This window comes from Gymnodraco acuticeps, unplaced genomic scaffold (genome assembly GCF_902827175.1).
Source record: "Gymnodraco acuticeps unplaced genomic scaffold, fGymAcu1.1, whole genome shotgun sequence".
Lineage (NCBI taxonomy): Eukaryota > Metazoa > Chordata > Actinopteri > Perciformes > Bathydraconidae > Gymnodraco > Gymnodraco acuticeps.
In genome coordinates, this window is record NW_022991724.1 from 43,630 (window position 1) to 59,486 (window position 15,857).

General features: G+C 46.4%; 1 protein-coding gene across 1 annotated transcript; it reads left to right on the top strand.

Moving 5' to 3' along the window:
• The first annotated feature begins 6,382 nt into the window (after window positions 1–6,382).
• LOC117534791 (major histocompatibility complex class I-related gene protein-like) lies at window positions 6,383–14,581 on the top strand. The gene is made up of 6 exons (XM_034199012.1): window positions 6,383–6,678; window positions 8,254–8,520; window positions 9,160–9,438; window positions 12,083–12,385; window positions 12,629–12,738; window positions 12,940–14,581. Exons 1-6 carry the CDS (start codon window positions 6,612–6,614, stop codon window positions 13,009–13,011), a joined length of 1,098 nt encoding a protein of 365 aa, XP_034054903.1. The 5' UTR covers window positions 6,383–6,611; the 3' UTR covers window positions 13,012–14,581.
• Window positions 14,582–15,857: the final 1,276 nt, after the last annotated feature.

Consider the following 15,857-nt stretch of genomic DNA (forward strand, 5'->3'; position numbering starts at 1 on the left):
ATATATCTAACAAGTGAAATCAAAGAGCCAACTAGTGTAGTCCGCTGCCGTCTGATATCAAGGAAATTGAATAAATACTCAAATGGCTTGCCATATGTTGAACTAGAGAGAACAAAAGCACAACTAGTTGGCTGAAAATATCCACTAGTTCTGGAAAAAGCCATACATGTTGAATTAATAGCTAACTAGTTGCATGCAGTTGCTCACTAGTGCAAAAAAAGCCAAACTAGTTGAAGGAAAGGCCTTACATGTAAGAAAAATGTGCAACATGTCAGGTCAAAGACTAACATGTTTATAATATAACCTCACTAGTGAGAATAAATGCCCTCCACTAGTTAACTAGTAAGAAAAACATCTGTGTCACTAGTTCACTAGTGACTCCTCTAAGGCTTCACTAGTTAACTAGTGAGATAAAGTGTGTGTAACTAGTTAACTAGTAAGGTAAAAACAATTTTATTAGTGCATCTAGTGGACAATTTGGACCTCACTAGTTAACTAGTGCACATTTTGAGCCTCACTAGTCAGCTTAGAAGACCAAAACAGGCTTCAACTAGTTAACTAGTGAACATTTTGCCTTCACTAGTTAACGTGTATGCTGCAATATGCATCCACTAGTTAACTAGTTGCCGTTCATATGGCCAACACGTTAACTAGTCAGCCATATGCAAATGAAGCAGGCGGGACCCAGATTTTGATTGGTCAGTTCAGCTCTGTGAGGGAGAGCCTGAGGGGGCGTTCTTCTGCGATGTTTTTAGTAACGTCTTGAAGACGTGAGGTGCATCAGTCGGGTATTTAGTGCCTACTGTTAACATATTGTCCGTGGGAAGTCAGTCAGTGTGTGTTTTACCTAGAAATATACATGTTTCTGCTTCTGCTTTGTTCCGCTTTGTGTGTGTGTTTTTGTTGGTGCGAATGTGCGCACGCTTGTGTGTGAGAACACCGGCACTCGAGACACAAAAGTAGAGGAAGTGATCGTGGGACATTTTATCAGCGGTCCTCATGAAATGAATAAAGCAGAAACACTGGACAGATCTTAAAATCAGGGTAACGATAGATCCGTATGAAGATAAACAACCTCTCCATATTTGCCAAGACTAATATTTACGGAAGTCACGGCGATCTCTCAAAGCTGTGATCCGAAGAGGGTTACCTCCTCTTTCAATCCATCAATAATGTCACTCTTTTATCACAATGCCATTCTAATCCAAGCACCTTTCAAATTGCAGCTTAATAAAATGTTTTAAAGAGGATCTATATTCGTGTCTGCAGTCATAAGGCAACTTTCTAATTTTAAGAAAGTCTTCAATGTTCTTACCTAATTTGATATACAATGATCATAATTACACATACTTTTGTTTTATATTTTTGTAAATATGGTCATATTTTAAAACAGTGTATTTAAGCTCTTAAATAAACTATTTTGGCTGGGTGGCGCTCTATATCTTAGGGCCAATAGGAGACCTCGATGCGTTCTTTCCCCTCCTCCTCATTAGCATTCTGTGCAACTAGTGTGACTAGTGCACATTTGGGATCCACTAGTGCTACTAGTGAACATTTTAAGCCTCACTAGTTCACTAGTGGAATTTAAACTTCTCTCACTAGTTAACTAGTAAAAGGCAAAGGGTTCACTAGTTAACGTGTAGACATTTTGAGCCCCACTAGTTAACTAGTAAGGTCAAAAGAGGCGTCAACTAGTTAACTAGTGAACATTTTGCCTTTACTAGTTAACTAGTGAGTGATTCTGGGTGCGACTAGTTAACTAGTGCGCTGCAAAATCTCTGACATGTTAACTAGTTGTGCTTCTTTTGTGTGACTAGTTAACATGTCAGAGCTTTTGCAGCGCACTAGTTAACTTGTAAGACTTTAGGGTCACTAGTACGGTCAGAGGGCCACTAGTTCATCAAAAAGCTTACACGTTGGGACTTTGGCGCTACTAGTGCTGCTCCTGGCGTCACTAGTAAGGCATACGTGTTAACTAGTCGGACAAAAGTGCCACTAGTGGCTGAAAAAGAGCGACTAGTGAAATGTTTTATTCAACTAGTAAAGCAGAGTGCCTGACTAGTTTGACCATATATCTAACAAGTGAAATCAAAGAGCCAACTAGTGTAGTCCGCTGCCGTCTGATATCAAGGAAATTGAATAAATACTCAAATGGCTTGCCATATGGTGGAGACTAGGAGGCAGCACAGCAAACCATGGTGGAGACTAGGAGGCAGCACAGCAAACCATGGTGGAGACTAGGAGGCAGCACAGCACACCATGGTGGAGACTAGGAGGCAGCACAGCAAACCATGGTGGAGACTAGGAGGCAGCAACCATGGTGGAGACTAGGAGGCAGCACAGCAAACCATGGTGGAGACTAGGAGGCAGCACAGCAACCATGGTGGAGACTAGGAGGCAGCACAGCAAACCATGGTGGAGACTAGGAGGCAGCACAGCAAACCATGGTGGAGACTAGGAGGCAGCACAGCAAACCATGGTGGAGACTAGGAGGCAGCACAGCAACCATGGTGGAGACTAGGAGGCAGCACAGCAAACCATGGTGGAGACTAGGAGGCAGCACAGCACACCATGGTGGAGACTAGGAGGCAGCACAGCAAACCATGGTGGAGACTAGGAGGCAGCACAGCAAACCATGGTGGAGACTAGGAGGCAGCACAGCAAACCATGGTGGAGACTAGGAGGCAGCACAGCAAACCATGGTGGAGACTAGGAGGCAGCACAGCAACCATGGTGGAGACTAGGAGGCAGCACAGCAAACCATGGTGGAGACTAGGAGGCAGCACAGCAAACCATGGTGGAGACTAGGAGGCAGCACAGCACACCATGGTGGAGACTAGGAGGCAGCACAGCACACCATGGTGGAGACTAGGAGGCAGCACAGCAAACCATGGTGGAGACTAGGAGGCAGCACAGCACACCATGGTGGAGACTAGGAGGCAGCACAGCACACCATGGTGGAGACTAGGAGGCAGCACAGCAAACCATGGTGGAGACTAGGAGGCAGCACAGCACACCATGGTGGAGACTAGGAGGCAGCACAGCAACCCATGGTGGAGACTAGGAGGCAGCACAGCAAACCATGGTGGAGACTAGGAGGCAGCACAGCACACCATGGTGGAGACTAGGAGGCAGCACAGCAAACCATGGTGGAGAACTAGGAGGCAGCACAGCACACCATGGTGGAGACTAGGAGGCAGCACAGCACACCATGGTGGAGACTAGGAGGCAGCACAGCAAACCATGGTGGAGACTAGGAGGCAGCACAAGCACAACCATGGTGGAGACTAGGAGGCAGCACAGCACACCATGGTGGAGACTAGGAGGCAGCACAGCAAACCATGGTGGAGACTAGGAGGCAGCACAGCACACCATGGTGGAGACTAGGAGGCAGCACAGCACACCATGGTGGAGACTAGGAGGCAGCACAGCAAACCATGGTGGAGACTAGGAGGCAGCACAGCAAACCATGGTGGAGACTAGGAGGCAGCACAGCACACCATGGTGGAGACTAGGAGGCAGCACAGCACACCATGGTGGAGACTAGGAGGCAGCACAGCACACCATGGTGGAGACTAGGAGGCAGCACAGCACACCATGGTGGAGACTAGGAGGCAGCACAGCAACATGGTGGAGACTAGGAGGCAGCACAGCACACCATGGTGGAGACTAGGAGGCAGCACAGCACACCATGGTGGAGACTAGGAGGCAGCACAGCAAACCATGGTGGAGACTAGGAGGCAGCACAGCACACCATGGTGGAGACTAGGAGGCAGCACAGCACAACCATGGTGGAGACTAGGAGGCAGCACAGCACACCATGGTGGAGACTAGGAGGCAGCACAGCAAACCATGGTGGAGACTAGGAGGCAGCACAGCACACCATGGTGGAGACTAGGAGGCAGCACAGCACACCATGGTGGAGACTAGGAGGCAGCCACAGCACACCATGGTGGAGACTAGGAGGCAGCACAGCACACCATGGTGGAGACTAGGAGGCAGCACAGCACACCATGGTGGAGACTAGGAGGCAGCACAGCACACCATGGTGGAGACTAGGAGGCAGCACAGCAAACCATGGTGGAGACTAGGAGGCAGCACAGCACAACCATGGTGGAGACTAGGAGGCAGCACAGCACACCAATGGTGGAGACTAGGAGGCAGCACAGCACACCATGGTGGAGACTAGGAGGCAGCACAGCACACCATGGTGGAGACTAGGAGGCAGCACAGCACACCATGGTGGAGACTAGGAGGCAGCACAGCACACCATGGTGGAGACTAGGAGGCAGCACAGCACACCATGGTGGAGACTAGGAGGCAGCACAGCACACCATGGTGGAGACTAGGAGGCAGCACAGCAAACCATGGTGGAGACTAGGAGGCAGCACAGCACACCATGGTGGAGACTAGGAGGCAGCACAGCACACCATGGTGGAGACTAGGAGGCAGCACAGCACACCATGGTGGAGACTAGGAGGCAGCACAGCACACCATGGTGGAGACTAGGAGGCAGCACAGCACACCATGGTGGAGACTAGGAGGCAGCACAGCACACCATGGTGGAGACTAGGAGGCAGCACAGCACACCATGGTGGAGACTAGGAGGCAGCACAGCAAACCATGGTGGAGACTAGGAGGCAGCACAGCACACCATGGTGGAGACTAGGAGGCAGCACAGCACACCATGGTGGAGACTAGGAGGCAGCACAGCACACCATGGTGGAGACTAGGAGGCAGCACAGCACACCATGGTGGAGACTAGGAGGCAGCACAGCACACCATGGTGGAGACTAGGAGGCAGCACAGCACACCATGGTGGAGACTAGGAGGCAGCACAGCACACCATGGTGGAGACTAGGAGGCAGCACAGCACACCATGGTGGAGACTAGGAGGCTGCACAGCACACCATGGTGGAGACTAGGAGGCAGCACAGCACACCATGGTGGAGACTAGGAGGCAGCACAGCACACCATGGTGGAGACTAGGAGGCCGCACCAGCACACCATGGTGGAGACTAGGAGGCAGCACAGCCACACCATGGTGGAGACTAGGATGGCTGCACAGCACACCATGGTGGAGACTAGAGGCAGCACAGCACACCATGGTGGAGACTAGGAGGCAGCACAGCACACCATGGTGGAGACTAGGAGGCAGCACAGCACACCATGGTGGAGACTAGGAGGCAGCCACAGCACACCATGGTGGAGACTGGAGGCTGCACAGCACACCATGGTGGAGACTAGGAGGCAGCACAGCCACACATGGTGGAGACTAGGAGGCATGCACAGCACAACCATGGTGGAGACTAGGAGGCAGCACAGCAAACCAAGGTGGAGACTAGGAGCAGCACAGCACACCATGGTGGAGACTAGGAGGCAGCACAGCACACCATGGTGGAGACTAGGAGGCAGCACAGCACACCATGGTGGAGACTAGGAGGCAGCACAGCACACCATGGTGGAGACTAGGAGGCAGCACAGCACACCATGGTGGAGACTAGGAGGCAGCACAGCACACCATGGTGGAGACTAGGAGGCAGCACAGCACACCAGGACAACACGGAGGAAAAGGCACAGACAAACTGCATGATATGCTATTCAATGTTTATTGAATTCCAGTATTTGCAATGGATGTTCCTAAAACAACACATTTAACATCATCATCATCATCATCATCATCATCATCATCATCATCATCATCATCATCATCATGCTGCTGCTGCTGCTAGTCCTTTGATAGTCACCTGTCGGTCTCCTGTCCTTTCTGAAAGCCATAAAGATGACATTAGTCATTTAGATAACTTGTGTCCTCAGTTACCATGGTTACTGAAACTACCATGAATTTAAGAAAATGGTAGAAATGAATCTAATCTGAATTTTAAAGCAATACTTTAGATCCCCTCCCTCTAAATGTATCAAACATTAGAAAGTGATGCTCCTGACTACCATACAAGTTTAAGAAGATAATATTGGTTTTAAAGAATTCAAAGCTATAAATAAACAGCAACAGGCTCTTTAACAAGGCACTGCTAGCCTAACATGTAAACTAGTTGTTCACACTAATCCTAATATTATCACTTAATATTAGCAAATTCTATTTTATTTTTAAAAACATATTGATGTAAATACATACACATATCGATTTGTTGTATAAATATTGCAAATCAAAACCTTTATTCACTAATAATTACCAAAAATCGTAGTTCTATCTCCTGTTATCAATGCATTCACATTGCCCGCCATGAACATCCGAGCAGAATGAAGCATGTCTGCATCTTCTCAATCAGGCAGCACAAGATCAGCTTTCACTCCTAGAAAGTCGACAAATTAAACTGAACTAATATGCATTTTCATTTTTGTAAAGCCCTTAGAATTGCCTTGTGTTGAAATGTGCTATAAATAAACTTGCCTTGCTTTCACTTTCGATACACAACCTGAGTGAGCCAGACTTACCAGCAACAAGTGACGCGCCGCTCAGACTGAATTCTCATTGGCTCAGAGGAGCTGGTGTTACCTCTCTTCTGTGTCTCTCTCTCATTGACATCCCGCTCTGCAGAAAGGACGGCTGTGTTTCTGTGGATAAAGAAGCTTTCACACAGAAAGCCTCGATGAAGATGAAGATGTTGCTGTTTCTGCTTCTCCTGGGAATAGTAGGCCCACACTGCACATCTGCACGTGAGTCTTTTTGTTCTTTACGTTGGAAAATAAGAAGTGCGTCATGTGTTTACAGTAGAGGAACTAAGGTCCCTAAAAGTTGAGTTGAGGTACCACAAAGCACAACCATGTTTTTTCATTACTTTAATATGTCTAGTTTATTAAACGGATTGTATACAAATATTTTACAGCAAAATGATTTGTTTTGGTTAATGTTTGGAACTTTCCCATAACCGAAAAATGTGCGCTCCTCTGAAGGGGGCCGTGTTGGCCTTATCTCATGTATCTCTGGAAATAATGATCAGAATTTTACCAAATTTGGCCTAGATGTTCACAGAGAGGTAAAGCATACAATAAAGCACAGATTATAGCAATACCTTTTACCTTCTTTGTAATATTAACACTTAAACAAACATAATTCATATGCAGAAATGGAATAGGACATTTAAAATGCAAAAGATATGTTTATGCTTTTCTGTCATTTTTAAACTAAAGAGTCCAATCACCCATGCGTTTCGGGTTCAAAAATGTGTTTGATATAGTTGTGTATGGCAGGATAACATGATGTAGTAATGTACTAACAACAACATGTTAACTTTTGGTTTCACATGAGGATAATTCATGTTTATTTGTCTGCATTATTTTGTGTTTTATTCTTTTTTTATTTTGAATGCATTATTTGTATTGTATTCCATACATGTAGGCTATATAACACACATACAAATACAAAGGACCCCAGTACATAGCCTACTCTATATAACGTATATCATTCATTTAAGATTTAATTTATCCAATCTAATAATTGAAAATGTTTATTTAAATCATGTGAACATATTATGCCAAGAAACCTGTTAGCTCATGGGATCACAGTATCTACAGTATCTACAGTATCTGGTATCTACAGTATCTACAGTATCTACAGTAATTACGGTATCTACAGTATCTACAGTATCTGGTATCTACAGTATCTACGGTATCTACAGTATCTACAGTATCTACAGTATTTACAGTATCTACAGTATCTACAGTATCTACAGTATCAACTGTTATTCAAAGATTATGTAAAATACAAACAAAAACTCTGTTTGGAATAGAAAAGTTTGATATATAAAGCATATATAATAATGATTATTCTTGTCACTTTGCTCAGCGCTACTGCTTGTTACAACTTGTATTCGCTGTACTCGCCATGAATTTATTGATCAGGTTAATCTCGACCCCCCTCCAATGTAAGCTTGAGGTATTTGGTTCTCTGATCTTGCCGGGTTGCCGAGTGGGGCCAGCTGAGAGAATAGACCAGACTCCTGCAAAGGTCAATTGTGTCTAGAGTGCGCCATCTAGTGGGATCAACTGAAATGCCGGGTATTGCAGGAAAAGGGCAAAATGAATGCGGTCTTTACTATAATTTGGACAATTTTGTACCAATATTCGGCGAATATGGCCCGCAGGGCTTAGTTTAATTCACTACATGTATTTAATACTTTTAGTTACTTTACAGATCTGGTAACTACTGTAGTTCTTTTTAAATCTGTATGTGGGGAATAAACATTGTTTGGAGATTTTAATGACTGAAGTTACTTTATTGTTCTCTCACAGGGACTCACTCTCTGAAGTATTTCGACACTGCGTCCTCTGGAGTCCCAAACTTCCCAGAGTTTGTTAGTGTTGGGTTGGTTGATGAAGTTCAGATGACTCACTACGACAGCAACACCAAGAGAGAAGAACCCAAACAGGACTGGATGAGCAGCATCACAGACGAGGATCCTCAGTACTGGGAGAGGAACACTCAGACCGCTCTGGGTGCCGAGCAGGTCAACAAAGTCAACATGGAAACTGTAAAGCAGCGCCTCAACCAAACTGGAGGTTAGTTCATGTTTCACCTTCTACTGATAATATGTTGTTCATATCTTCATCCTGTACACACACACACACACACACACACACACACACACACACACACACACACACACACACACACACACACACACACACACACACACACACACACACACACACACACACACACACACACACACACACACACACACACACACACACACACACACACACACACATACACACACACACACACACTACTTGTAGTGACTAAAGTTAATTAAATAAAGTCATTGAGAGAATAAACTCGGCTAACGACATGTTCAGGAAAAAGTTCTGTTTCATAATGATGTTGTTAGAAAAAGTGATTTATTTCTAATTAAAAAGACTGAATGAGGAAACTGGATAAATCTAAAGATATCCTCTCACACAATGTTTGATATCTGAGATCTGATGAAAGTCGTTCTAACGATGAAGGAACACCTGATTGATTCTCCCTGAGTGACATCAACACCATTTAGGATCATAAATATATACATCAGATATCAGCTGATTATAATGACCTCTCTCTCTCTCTCTCTCTCTCTCTCTCTCTCTCTCTCTCTCTCTCTCTCTCTCTCTCTTTCTCTCTCTCTCTCTCTCTCTCTCTCTGTCTCTCTCTCTCAGGTGTCCACATTAACCAGATCATGTACGGCTGTGATTGGGATGATGAGACTGATGAGGTCAAAGGTTATTCTAACCATGGTTTTGATGGAGAAGACTTCATAGTACTGGACCTGGAGACAGAGACATGGATCGCTCCAAGACGAGAGGCTGTCCTCACCAAACAGAGGTGGGATAATAACAAAGCTTATATGGCCCAGCAGAAGAGCTACTTCACCCAATGGTGTCCTGAGTATCTGAAGAAATATTTGAACCTTGGGAGGAGCTCTCTGATGAGAACAGGTAGAGTCACATGACCTGATGGAGTTTCATAAACACCTCCATGTTCATGTCTCCTGGGTTTCTGACCTTACAACACATGTCTCACTCTGTGTCTCACTCTGTGTCTCACTCTGTGTCTCACTCTGTGTCTCACTCTGTGTCTCACTCTGTGTCTCACTCTCTGTCTCACTGAGTCTCACTCTGTCTCACTCTCTGTCTCACTCTGTGTCTCACTCTGTGTCTCACTCTCTCTCTTACTCTGTGTCTCACTCTGTCTTTCACTCACTGTCTCACTCTGTGTCTCACCCTGTGTCTCACCCTGTGTCTCACCCTGTGTCTCACTCTGTGTCTCACTCTCTGTTTCACTCAGTGTCTCACTCTATGTCTCACTCTCTGTCTCACTCTATGTCTCACTCTGTGTCTCACTCTCTGTTTCACTCTGTGTCTCACTCTCTGTCTCACACTCTCTGTCTCGCTCTGTGTCTCACTCTGTCTCTCACTCTCTCTCTCACTCCCTGTCTCACTCTGTGTCTCACTCTCTCTCTCACTCCCTGTCTCTCTCTGTGTCACTCTCTGTCTCACTCTGTGTCTCACACTCTGTGTCTCACTCTGTGTCTCACACTGAGTCTCACTCTGTGTCTCACTCTGTCTCACACTCTGTGTCTCACTCTGTGTCTCACTCTCTGTCTCACACTCTCTGTCTCGCTCTGTGTCTCACTCTGTCTCTCACTCTCTCTCTCACTCCCTGTCTCACTCTGTGTCTCACTCTCTCTCACACTCTCTCTTTCACTCTCTCTCTCACTCCCTGTCTCTCTCTGTGTCACTCTCTGTCTCACTCTGTGTCTCACACTCTGTGTCTCACTCTCTGTCTCACTCTGTGTCTCACACTGAGTCTCACTCTGTGTCTCACTCTGTGTCTCACCCTGTGTCTCACTCTGAGTCTCACTCTGTGTCTCACTCTCTGTCTCACTCTGTGTCTCACACTCTGTGTCTCACACTGAGTCTCACTCTGTGTCTCACTGTGTCTCACTCTGTGTCTCTCTCTGTGTCTCACTCTCTGTCTCACTCTGTGTCTCACTCTCTGTTTCACTCAGTGTCTCACTCTATGTCTCACTCTCTGTCTCACTCTATGTCTCACTCTGTGTCTCACTCTCTGTTTCACTCTGTGTCTCACTCTGTGTCTCACTCTCTGTCTCACACTCTCTGTCTCGCTCTGTGTCTCACTCTGTCTCTCACTCTCTCTCTCACTCCCTGTCTCACTCTGTGTCTCACTCTCTCTCTCACACTCTCTCTTTCACTCTCTCTCTCACTCCCTGTCTCTCTCTGTGTCACTCTCTGTCTCACTCTGTGTCTCACACTCTGTGTCTCACTCTGTGTCTCACACTGAGTCTCACTCTGTGTCTCACTCTGTCTCACACTCTGTGTCTCACTCTGTGTCTCACTCTCTGTCTCACACTCTCTGTCTCGCTCTGTGTCTCACTCTGTCTCTCACTCTCTCTCTCACTCCCTGTCTCACTCTGTGTCTCACTCTCTCTCACACTCTCTCTTTCACTCTCTCTCTCACTCCCTGTCTCTCTCTGTGTCACTCTCTGTCTCACTCTGTGTCTCACACTCTGTGTCTCACTCTCTGTCTCACTCTGTGTCTCACACTGAGTCTCACTCTGTGTCTCACTCTGTGTCTCACCCTGTGTCTCACTCTGAGTCTCACTCTGTGTCTCACTCTCTGTCTCACTCTGTGTCTCACACTCTGTGTCTCACTCTCTGTCTCACTCTGTGTCTCACACTGAGTCTCACTCTGTGTCTCACTGTGTCTCACTCTGTGTCTCACCCTGTGTCTCACTCTGAGTCTCTCTCTGTGTCTCACTCTCTGTGTCTCACTCTCTGTCTCACTCTGTGTCTCACTCTGTGTCTCACTCTGTGTCTCACTCTGTGTCTCACTCTCTCTCTCACTCTTCTGCATCTCCTCTTTGCCTGACTAACACTGAACAGTCTCAGATTAGTGAAACATTGAACTCGTCTCCAAACAAAGGTGTTTTTATGGGACATGGAACAGAAGACACCATTTCATCTGGACCTGATGAAACAGGCGTAGTGTGTGCATCGTGTAGTCAATCTGAATGTGTTGGTGTGGAGCTGTCCGTGTTCCATCGTACGCAGCCTTTCTGTCTGCAATGGGTTTAAGACCAAAATACTCTTATTTAAAAAAACTGGAACTATAAAAAGTTTGGTTTATTTCTTTAATAAAGAACTTAAAGTGTTATTTTATAATCAGACGTGTTGGAACTAACTTTCTTCTGATCATCTATTCAGTGAATGGTGCTATAGCTCTACCCAGTGCAGGGGAGATACTCTCATCTGTTGCTCTGATACTTATCTTGGGATCAAACTTCATATTCGTGTCAGTATGGATTAAGTAATGACTAGTTTCAGATAAATAAATGAATTGTTTACACATTTAAGTCTAAGAGGAGATATTCAACGTGCTTCTTTAATCTGAACACTAAACAGTATTTGATATGAAATGATATCAAACAGAAGAAAGTCTTTATTTAACAATGTGACTGAAGCACTGACTCTGTGTTCTCCTGCAGTGATGCTCACAGTGCATCATAAGTCCCTGTAGTGATATCACTGAGTCAATAACCTCTGAAGTGTGTTTGTGCAGAGATCCCCTCAGTGTCTCTGCTCCAGAAGTCCCCCTCCTCTCCAGTCAGCTGCCACGCTACAGGTTTCTACCCGGACAGAGCCGCCATGTTCTGGACCAGAGACGGAGAGGAGCTTCACGACAACGTGGACCACGGAGAGATCCTGCCCAACCACGACGGATCCTTCCAGATGAGCGTGGACCTGGACGTCTCCTCATTCCCCGCTGAACACTGGGACAAGTACCGATGTGTGTTCCAGCTCTCTGGGGTGAAGGAGGACCACGTCATCGTACTGGACCCAGCTGTGATCAGGAGCAACAGAGGTAAGACTGCATCACAACGGCTCCACGGTTACTAACAGTCAGCAGACCCTGACAACATGTCATAGTGTCTCTCCCCTGAAACATGGGTCTCAGGAGAGAGACACTAAGAATGGTTCAAGACAAACCCAGCATGACACCACGAGGAGGAAGGGGCCCTTCAGGAGCCTCAGACCTGATGCCCATCCTGAAGAAGCTTCCTTCCTCCGTTCAGATTGAGACTTCCTGTTGTTTCTGCTCCTCAAGGAATCCCCTCCTCCTCCTCTTCATCATCGGTGCTGCAGTGTCTGCTCTCGCTCTCCTCATCGCTCTCCTCATCGCTGGGATTGGATTCCTGGTTTACAGGAAGAGGAACGGTGAGAGACCAATCAGAAACCTTGTCTCATGAGTTCTCAGGGTTGTTAATGTCAGGCTTTGAGGTAGCAGATCAGACTCAGAGCTCAGTGTGATGTTGATATGGAAAGCACTTGGTGTGTTCTCTCCAGGGATAATCAGTGTTAGTTCCTTGTTGTGTACGGGGCGCTGGATTGAAACTCTTTCTCTGCTTTTCCTTTCAGCCAATAAAAACAACTCCCTCTCCTGCCTCCAGCGCTGAGCTCACTGAGAGACTGAACCAGCCATCACAGTGAGGTGCTTCACATCAACTTTCCACCTGTTGTTACAGAGCTCTTTCTCTGCTCTCAAACCTCTCCAGCTGCAGCATTAGAGTTCAAACCCTTCTGCAGAGTGACCGCAGAAAGGCACGAATGCTTTCAGAAACACAAATATTAGAAAGATCAATGACATCAGTTCAATAAAATAGTGTGACACCAAATAGAAACATTCACCTGTACATCAGAAGCAGATCAAAGAACTGACTCAGGAATAGTTCAGGTCTGAATCAGGTAAACATGTTCTGTGTCTTTAGGTTTATGCATCAGGGGGCGCTGCCACCACGTTCTGAACTGTTCATTATTCATCATCTGATCAATCACTGATCATATTAGGGTTTGGAAATCAAGCAATAGCTCATTGATTGGAGAACAGAGGAATCATGTTATTTGGATCATTTGGGTTTCACATCAAAAGGTGGCTTTCCCTCTGATTATGGATTTCAATCTAATTCTAAGAGAAGCTAAACCTCTATGTGGTTTCTGGTAAAATAATCAATATTAAGTAACAGATTTTAATACGAGAGGCTGTCTAGCTCACAACTCATACTTTACAAACAATATCAGAATCTCACATGTACACCACCAGACTCTTTCCCACACAGTATCATACCGTCTTTAACGTACTGTCATTCATTTACTATCATACATAAATAACTATTCTCTCTCACACACAAAAACTAAATCTCTTAAACGCACCATCATACTCTCGTACACACACCACTATCGTCTTTCACAAACAACTACAATCTAATAGAACATTATAAAAGTGTATGTGAAAGAGGATAGTAGTATGTGTGTAATCGGTAAACAATGTATGTAAGACAGAATAATAACCTATATAAGAGGGAATAGTATTTCATGTTAATAACATCATATTGTGGAGTCTATTTTTATATAACATTACAAGAGGGATTCTTATTATTACATGATATGCTTATTGTGCTCATGAGATTGCTATGACTATAAAATAAATAGACACAATCACTAATCCCAGGTTCTGATGGGTTAGATACCAACGAGGGGAATAGTCAGAAGAAAGTTTTCAGCTTGCAATACTAATGTAGCAAGGTCAGGTGCAGACGCTGGAAGAATACAAAGAGTTATTCATAAACAGGACATCGCTTCGGGTGAGCTCCGCTCCCACACACAGCTAGGAAGCAGCCTTATGAAGATTCCATTTTTTCTGTAGAAATGTTAGCGAAAACAAATTATGTATGATGGTGCCAGAGTAGGGAGGGACTTCCACAGGCCGGCCGAATGCTGATTGGGAGGATCGTGTTGCCAAGAGACTTTTTTCAAAGTCTGTGCACCTACCAAAGAGAACCAAGTCTAAACCACGGTATCTCTTCAGCTAGTCTTGACCAATCATAAATGTACGGGCAACGCCCTGTGTAATAAAAATGTTAGCACACATGAGGTTCGGGGCTCTCTTCCGGAAATAGTGGTTACAGATTACAGCTTTGCTGCCTGTGATTTCTATGACGTGACGGAGCCCTTGGCCAAGTGAATATATATTTTGCTCTCTCATAATAAATAGTTAAACTTAGAAGTTGTTTGTCTTTCCTGGAATTTTGAACACAATAATATATGTAAAACAAAATAGCAGTGAATGAAAGGCCGAATAATAACTTATATAAGAGGTAATAATAGTTCATGTGAATGACTATAGGTATGTGTAAACAGAATGATAGGGTGTGTGCATAAGAATGGTTATGAGTGTGAGAGAGTATGATTGAAAAGGAAGTGAGTTTGATTGAAAAGGAAGTTCCTGATTGGCTCTACGTTTTTCGTTTGACGGACACCGCCCAAGAAAGGCAGTAGACTGCTACTAATTTTCCCTATGCAACCTGAAGAGTAAAAGGGTCAAGTCCGTCAGAAAGCAATGACTGTAGCCTAACCCCTCGATTCCACCGGGTCCGTCTGCGGCGCGTTACGGCAGCGCTGCGGTTTTGGTCTGGTCTCCTCCGGCGTCATACCCTATCGGGTGCATTTCAGAAGCGGAGCGTCTTGGGAGAACCCGACTTCTTCCACATGGCGCTGTTTTTTCGGGGCGTGCGGCTGCACGTCCAGGCTGCTCTAGCTTACGACGGCTAGCAGCTACCGATGGCTGCCAGCTAACGGCCACAGCTAACGGCTAGCTGCTAACGGCTATCGATCCTTTTTGAGCTTTTTCTGGTTCGCCAGTCGGAGAAAGCCGGGTCGCTGAGCCGCGACGGGCGTGAATAACCCGGCGGTCCTCAGCAGGAAGGAGCGCTGCCCAGCCGCAGGCGAGGGCACAGCGGCGACGGGCATGAAGTCCTCGGGAGGAAGGAGCCGGGTCCCCGGGGGGCAGGTGCAGCATTCCCGGGAGGAAGGAGCCGTGGACAGGGGAGAGGCCAGACGGGGCGCCGTCCGAAGCCGCTGTCGAGGCGAACCGTGAGCCGCGGTAAGAAGAGAGGCCAGGCAGGGTCCCGAAACGCGCCACCCACGGGCCGATGAAGGCATGGGCGACGTCCGAAACTGTCGAGGCAAGACGGGGTCCAGAAGCGCGCCACCCAGGCGCCGATGAAAGCGCGGGTGACGTCCGAAGCCGCCGTCGAGGTGGAGAAAAGGTGAGAGGGTCCACACGAGGCTGACCAGACATGGTCGAACCTCCTCTCAGGCACCAGTAAAAACTCAAAAAGGGTCGTACTGTCCACGGTCCAAAACAGGTAGGTGAAATTGTGAGATTGTCCACACGAGGTCAACCGGCTGGTCGAACCTCCTCTCAGGCACCAGGGAAAAGCTCAAAAGGGTCGATAGCCGTTAGCAACTAGCCGTTAGCCGCTAGCTGGCAGCCATCG